This window comes from Drosophila ananassae, chromosome 2L (assembly GCF_017639315.1).
Source record: "Drosophila ananassae strain 14024-0371.13 chromosome 2L, ASM1763931v2, whole genome shotgun sequence".
NCBI classification, from domain to species: Eukaryota; Metazoa; Arthropoda; class Insecta; order Diptera; family Drosophilidae; genus Drosophila; species Drosophila ananassae.
The window spans coordinates 17,690,036-17,697,985 of NC_057927.1; the positions used below are offsets into that span (position 1 = coordinate 17,690,036).

At 38.9% G+C, this 7,950-nt stretch overlaps 2 protein-coding genes across 2 annotated transcripts; one reads left to right on the forward strand and one right to left on the reverse strand.

Annotated features, from left to right (window-relative positions):
- Window positions 1–515: 515 nt before the first annotated feature.
- Window positions 516–2,507, reverse strand: LOC6499213 (UDP-glycosyltransferase UGT4). The gene is made up of 4 exons (XM_032449772.1): window positions 2,290–2,507; window positions 1,977–2,220; window positions 1,238–1,903; window positions 516–1,171 (listed from the first exon to the last, which is right to left on the reverse strand). The coding sequence occupies exons 1-4, from the start codon at window positions 2,290–2,292 to the stop codon at window positions 516–518; spliced, it is 1,569 nt and encodes a 522-aa protein (XP_032305663.1). The 5' UTR covers window positions 2,293–2,507.
- A 4,692-nt stretch (window positions 2,508–7,199) lies between these two features.
- LOC6501373 lies at window positions 7,200–7,921 on the forward strand. Its single transcript, XM_001955062.4, has 3 exons — window positions 7,200–7,469; window positions 7,524–7,697; window positions 7,750–7,921. Exons 1-3 carry the CDS (start codon window positions 7,209–7,211, stop codon window positions 7,834–7,836), a joined length of 522 nt encoding a protein of 173 aa, XP_001955098.3. The 5' UTR covers window positions 7,200–7,208; the 3' UTR covers window positions 7,837–7,921.
- The last annotated feature ends 29 nt before the right edge of the window (window positions 7,922–7,950 follow it).

Consider the following 7,950-nt stretch of genomic DNA (forward strand, 5'->3'; position numbering starts at 1 on the left):
AATATTCTTTAATAAAGTTTAAACTTTTAACTGAAATTATGTGTTTTTTTGGTGGTAGTTTTGATCCAATTTCGTAAAGTGAACTTGATGATTTGGTAAGCCCCTGCGGTAGCTCCCAAGAAGGGAATATCAACAAATGAGGCAATCAAAATCCCAGACATTATGATGATGTTGAAATCCCATTAAATCCAAGATGATCAAGCTTTTTTGGAGGGGAAACGACTTTTTTCATAGAAAATGCCAAAAGTCTTAAGAATTTTTGCCTGATTCGTAAAGAACACTTGGTCTGGCACTCAGGCGCCTTAAGTAGAATATTGTATTGGTATACCAATTTGGATTCATTAAATTCTTAAGTAGAAGCTCAAGTGCCAAAGCTTAAGTGTTCGAGTTATTATTGCAAAAATATATAAAAATCTACAAAGTGCAGATCAAGTGCAGATTATAAAATACTTAATGGAATTGAGCATATGGGAAAGAGAATTGTACGTAATCTTTTACATTTATTACTGTATCTTTCAGTCTGATTTAGATTTTACACCTGTTGCTTGAAGTTTTCTATAAATAACATACAATATTGAAATTGGCAGCACAGATATAGCCACTAGGATTGAAAATACGTCGAGAAGATAGAATTTGTACCAGGGAAGGTGAACTCCGGCAGCTACTAGATGTGGGGCACCTCTATGTTTGATGACGTACTCAATCCAGTAAATCGCTGTATCCATAGCACCTACTTGACGATCCCGGAAGATTTCTGAAGCACGATCCATATTAGTTTTATAGCTGGGGTTACTGAGTAGCTCTCCCAGTGCCGATCTCAACTGCTCTTCGGTAATGGATGAATAATGCAAACCGATTGCATAGCCAGCAGCTTGGCCAGCATTTATGTTTGATTCTTGATCGAAATAGAATGGCATACCCAGCACTGGAACCGCATGATGCACTGCCTCTTGCATTCCAAAGATTCCGCCGTGGGCTATGAAAACCTTTACATTGGGATGTGCCAGGATATCTGCCTGTGGAAGCCATTTTGCCACTTTCACGTTAGCAGGAAGATTGGAAATCTTGTCGTCCTCGAATTTCCATAAAACTCTTTGTTTCAACTCTGCAAAGACCTTGAGAAATATTTGGCGTGTTTCGGGCGACATGTCAGCACTGCGCACTTGAGAACCTAAAGAGAAACATTTATTTATAAAATCAGAATAAAATTATAAAAACTTTTATAAAAAGTCCTTACCCAAGCTAAAGTAGATAGCGCCATGATCCGCCTCATCTAGAAAGGTTTTAATTTCACCTGTCAGTGGCTTTGGAGGAAGAATGTGCAGGCCACCTACAGATATCATGTTAAAGGTCAAAGGTCTTGACGTTGTCATTGGCATGTAGCTATTCAAGAGAATGGCTGAAATGTTCCGCTCCAATTCCTTGACAGTTGGCACTTTTGGTAATACTTTGGTGAAATGCTTTCTAATAACTGCATCTTGTGCCGGGTAGTAGGAGGTGTGTCGGATAAAATCTTCAGAGGCGCTAAGTAAGACATTTTCAAACCGATGCCACAAACTCATTTTATCAGTGTAGGGTAGAAACACATTGGGAACATAAGATAACGGAGTTATGAAGCCGAAAACTTGGCTGAAATAGTTGGCATAGGCGAAAGTAGCTATGCTGATGGTTGGAATTTCGTAGAGATGACCCAGCATTAGAGCACCTTCGTTGTGGAACTGCTCCACAAAAAGCAGGTCGTACCTTCCCTTTTTATCCTTGGCATGGATTAGCTCCTGAACTTCTGGGTGTGCTAGGGCAAAATCTGTGGACTTAACACCGATATGCTGGGCCAACTTCATGTGGGTTAGCGTCGATAAACTGACCATGTCAACCGCCGAGTTAGTTTTTATCAACTTGTTAACTGTAAGGATAATTAAATAAATTACATAAAAATATAATTTTAACTTGTAGATTAATTATAGATATTTACTCACTATCAGACCATGTATCATAGTGGGGCAGCAAGATCTCCTTGTAGTTGGGCCCCAAATTTTCCTTGGCCAGCGATAGTGGTGTTATGAAGGTGACCTCGTGGCCACGTTTTACCAGCTCTCGTATTATGGCATTCGTCATCATAAAATGGCTTCGCACTGGCAGGAAAAAAGGTGCCAGAATTCGCGCTCCATTGCCAAAACCCAAAAGGCAGAGAAGTAGTAACCTTATTAAGGGTATTTGATTCTTGAAAATAAATGAAAAAAAATAGGTTCTTGTTAGTGCACGAGATGGGAAACTACGACTGGAACTAACCATTTAAATTTTTTTGAGACACTTCTTTATGTTTATCAACCAGGAGCTGTCGGCAGACTAAATTTTCAAAAAAATATGCGAGTTCTTAAATATCTAAAAGAGACCAAGTGCCCGGAGATTACCCAATTTGCTCCGCTCAGAACAGCATCGATAAGATAACTATGATTCGGTACAATTATGGTATCGCTTGTATGCAGGTTGTTCGCTTAAGGAAGTCTAAGAGTAATATTATCAATTTTCGCCAAAAGATATATATAGGGGCAACCGTGAATTTATCAGCTAGAGTGACATTGTTATAAATGTCATGTCATGTTTGCAATCTTTGAGAGTTTTTGTGTGACCTTTCGCTCTATTTATAGGAGATAATATGAGATAAGAGGCTGTTGGAATAACTTTCCTAGATTATAAGAGAAAAATGGGGAAACTTTTTCCCTCATCAACTTTAAAGTTGAATACATTTTTTAATAAAACCTTCTCAGAACTCTTTATGAGAATATCTTTTCCGCATTTGGAAATTTTCCTCTTCAAGTTTATGTTGCACTTCCCAAAGCGATCAAGCCAAACGATGGGAAATCGTAATCGTAAATAAATCATCGGCATTTGACTAAATTAAATATTTGCTTTCCGGCAGCCACCCACACGCATAGTGCGGTAAATTGTAGTGTTGGCCCAAACTAAACTTCCCATGTAAACTTTCATCATCCAGCAGGGATTCTTCAATACACGTATGTATATGGCTATATATACAATCGTACATTCATTTAAATTGTTAAATTGCAATAAAACTCAACGCGCCAATTTGTAGGCAATTAAATTTTATATTCGCAGAGGAATCTTGATTTGTTGTTGGTGATGACGCCCGGGCCGGACTTTTGGACGGATACTGATTCCGATTAAGATTCAGATACAGATTCAGATACCGCCGCATCGATCATTCAATTTGGCAGCCATTCGCCGTTGGCGTTGCGGACTTATTATTGTTTACTTTGTCATATTTTGCCAATGTGTTTTATTGTTCTTCGGGCCGCATTCGTACTCGTATTTAGATTGCCTCTATTTGTTTCTGCATGCCAGCAGCTGATACTTTGTTTATTATCTCGGCCAGGCCAAATAAATGCAACGACTTTTCTGCGGTAAATTTGGCCATAAACCTTGATCACCCATCCAGCTAGTGTCGATTAGAATCGATTTGTAGGATGGCTATGGGCTCAAGTGGTTTCGGGAATGGCGATTTTTTTAGTCTAGGATATGGGACCGGGAGATCCACTTTGGCGAATGCCCCATTGCTGGGCAATGGCTATCATTGCAATGATCTCAACAGCCTCCAAATGCAGCCATAAATTCCACGCCGAGGGCCAAGTGTTCCATCAAAATCAAAGCTTTTAAGCCGCTGCCTGAAGTGTTTCGCCGGCGTTCTAATTTGCGTTTGGCATCGAATGCGCAATTAGCCGCTATTACATTAATAATACGCGTACTTGTCTTCTGCAGGCCCAATAATAATTGATCTGGAAAATCCTCTATCTATTTTCAATATGGAAATCGAAAAAGAAATTGAACTGAAAAGCGCACATTTGGCCAAAGTGAATCGTCTGTACTTAAGAGCTTAAAAGTGCGCATTTTGCTTCATTGCATCAGTATCTCAATCTTCATGTGTATCTGTATCTTCATCTATATTTGTATCCGTGAAATGTTTTGATTCTAGTACTAGTTTAGTGATTTTATATTATTTTAAAATTAAAAACGGGGTTTTCAGCGGCCCTCGCCGTCGCTTAGATGCAATTGGAAACCGTCGGTCGCCATCCATGATCATGTAATAATGCAAGTTGCTTTGTTTACAAATCACGCCTTGTCGCCGCTCCCGACTAGACAGGACACACTCGAGGATGTCGGCAGGCGGATGAAATATGTGTGAACGCTGGCTCCTTCCTGGGCTCCTCCATCGGCTGATTTCAAGTGGCCAACGGTCAGTGGCCACAGTCCAGGCTATGTGTGGTCAAGGTGGCTAATTGGGATCTTGTCTAGACAGCTGTTCGATGGTGGTCCTGTGTCAAGTGACTTGTTTTGATTGCCACCCCGAGACAATTGCAACATATTAGTTGACCACTGTTTGGAAACACATCTAGAAAAGGCAGCGCCACGCCGGGGAATCACAAGCGGTCCAAAAAAGACCACACAACCGACGCAAATAACTCGAAACCGTACTCCAAATAAGCAAAGCACTGAGCAACAACAAACAATAGCACACTGAGAAAAACTTATACATTAAAAACAATTTGAATAATTTCTATAAACTTAAAAAAATATACTTAGCTTAGGAATTATTTTTTTAATAATTACTTTAATAAATATATCAAAAGTAAGTCTTATTTATTTCCACTGTACAGACAGATGCAGGGGAAATGCATTTAATGTTCTAGGGCAGCTCCTCAGCCCTCAGAGGATGAGCCGTGCTCATCATCCACCCATCCATCCATCAGGGCCATCAGGTGTGTGGTGGCGTTGGCTTTGTGGATGTGAATGCTCCACTGCCGCCTCCGCCGCCGTTAGAAGCGCAATTTGTTTATGCTACTTTGTGAGCAATAAAAGCACAGACGGCCCTGTGGGTGGTCCCACCTTCGGTCTTGGCGTTTTATGCAGTCCCTGGTTATGATGTACTACCCGTGCCGGTGGGGTTGGACTGGATGGATGGATGGATGTATGGATTTATGGATGGCAGTTCCATCGCCGTGTGCTAATCATCCGCAGCCCTTCAGAACTGGTCGTGTGGAATTAATCAAAGCATTGTTCTCGAGTGTAGCAGGATGCTGATGGGTGCTAGACTTAATCCCTGTGAGAATAAAATTAACTCATAATTGAATTGAGTTCCAGTGAAGGCGGCCACTTGCAAGTGTCGGAATCGAGAGACCCAGGGACCTGCTTTATCTGAAGTGCCCGCCGAATAATTTGACATAATTGTGCCATAATGAAGCGCTATCTGCGCCTGGGAAAAGGGTGCAGCTACTCAAGTCAAGTGATCTCTCATGAACTATAATGGTTATATGAGATATATAAAATAGTTTTTTGACCCCAAAGCCTTTGAAAAAAGGGAAATAGTATTATTATTTTTACATTGTAAAATGCAGAAATGTAAAGATGGCAATTTAAAATTTTTAATTATTAAGAAATTTAAACGATTCCTGGCATATTTTAGGGTAAAATAAGGGAGTTCATTGTTTTAGATTTGATCGTTTATTATTAAAACCAAATAGTTTGAAAATCAAATAGTTTTCTGGATATTTATGTGGAAAACTACACTTAGATTAAAAAATGTTTTTTTTGCAATTCTATTCAAGCAATGACAAATAAATAAATAAATAATAAATAATAAATATAAGGGGGGCTGCGACACCCCCCTGTAGCTTTAGTTTTTAATTTTAAGCATACAGATTGTAAATAAATAAATAAATGTTGCTGCAATATTCTATGTTCAAGCAGTTATTGCAAGCAGTATACGAGCGGTTGTTGTCTTTGCTATATGTGCGAATGGTTTTCGTCTTTACTTCTATGTTAAAGCAGAATTAAAAAGAATAAACTGACCAGACTTTTAAAGTCTGTGACTTCCTGCTACTTCGAGGATCCTGTGAATGATTTAAATTAATTTCCTAAAATCATTTTAGGACTCCATTCATTTCGACAGTGTCTTGCCGGGAAGAGACTCTTTCTTCCATCGACAGATACTTTTGGTGGGGAATTGGTAACATTGACAGCTCCTGCATACACAGATTGTCATTGTCCTTGTTTTTATCCTTATCCGTGTCCTTAGATTGGGAGTGGAGAATTTATGATCCAGGTATAATATAGTATCGGGAAACTGGATTAGGATCAGATGAAACCAATTTATTTTTTAGGATGTTTGATGTTTCTGAACATATTGATCTTTCTAAAAGATCTTTTCAACACAAAACTATTTTTGTTACTATTTAAGCATATCATGTAAACAAATATCATACGGAAATGTCGATTTAACCGATATTCCACTGGAAGACGAGGATGTTTTCAGTCGTTGCACTGATTATCCTGGTCATTACTATATAGATCGCTTTATGGACATGAGTAACGTCGTTTTTAAAATGGTAGAAAGAGGAATATATATTGAAGGAAACGTTACTACTGTTTGGGACACACAGCCCACGGATCGAGTTGCGGTAACAAACAAATTATTTGCGGAAATAAGTTAACATTATTATTCGAAGCGCTATTAAAAAACCAGAAAAAATTTGCTATGAAATTAAAGGATTTATTACAGGATGAATAAATGTTGTGTTTGAAAGTTTTAATTCTCCTTCGTCAAATAAAGCACTATCTTCTGACTGAGATCCGTAACTCTGTAATAAATATAGTATCTTTTTCCACAAGGATTTCGGACAGCACATTTTAAAAAATTCTTTTGGGGATTACGAACGTGTTGAAGAAGGGAGCCCTGCGTCCTACTGACGTAACATGACTTTTCGTATGTTGGAGAATGGAAAGTCGGATATTGCCTGCAAAATTGACACCCAGCGCGCAGCCGAACTGCACAAACGTTTCCAGGATATCACACTGCAACCCAAGCTTCAGGTTCTAATCGGAGACATCTTAATGGCAGAGCTGTCCTTTTTCGATGTGTGCATTGCCGTGGCCCTACCAGATCAGGTGCGTCTGCATGGGGCATTATAAAAACATTTTCACCGAGTGGGGACGATCTGACTAGAATAGCCTTCATCCGAAAAAACAAGACCCTAGCGCATGTGGCGCATAACTTCTGATAAAAATCTCGGTGCTTGTTGCATTTTAATCATGAGATCTAATACATACTAAAAATAATTAAAAGATTCTAAAAAATCTGTATAAAAGATCTGACGTGGTGGCATGAACCAAATTCATTCCGAAACTCCTCTAACATGGCTCGGCCAATTATTATTCTGTGGAAACTAGTTATATTACTGAATTTGGTGAACCTTTCATTACAAAAAGACCGCAAGGTTGTCATTGAGCATGAAAAAATGTTTTCCGACTGTGAAATCATTCCTCCAGGCTTTGTTACCGAAGATAAGTTCCTTGACAGGTCGAAGCTTACCTTTAAAAGGGGCGGTGATGGTCTGATTACCGTATCAGGAAATGCAACGTTTGTGTGGGATATTCAATCTTCTGATCGAATTGAGGTTAGTGATCAAACTTTTTGTCATAAGAACATTTTTCATATATTCGTATTTCAGTTGGACTTGTCCTTATGGAAATTTGAACGAGGCAAATGGAAACCAACGCCTTACAATTCGATTGTAAAAGATTTTTGCAAGGTCCTGCATGATAAAAACCAACCGCATTATTCCTATACAATTGCCCATGTATTGAACAAAGATTATACAAAGGATAGGTGTTTCACTCCTGGGGTAAACGAACTGAAACATACTCTTTTATGCTGCGATAATATTTATCTTTCAGACTACATATGAGTTTGAGCCCTATAAAGTGAAAATAGCCATGGGAATGGCACCAATAGCTCCTGGGCATGCTTTTATAGCATTATAAAATATTCTGCATATGACTCCAACGAAGTGAAGCGACCAAATCCGGCATGTCTAGAAATTACAGGAGACCTTTCTTAAGAGCGATCTATATGATTTAAGTTTCAAAAAGTTTATG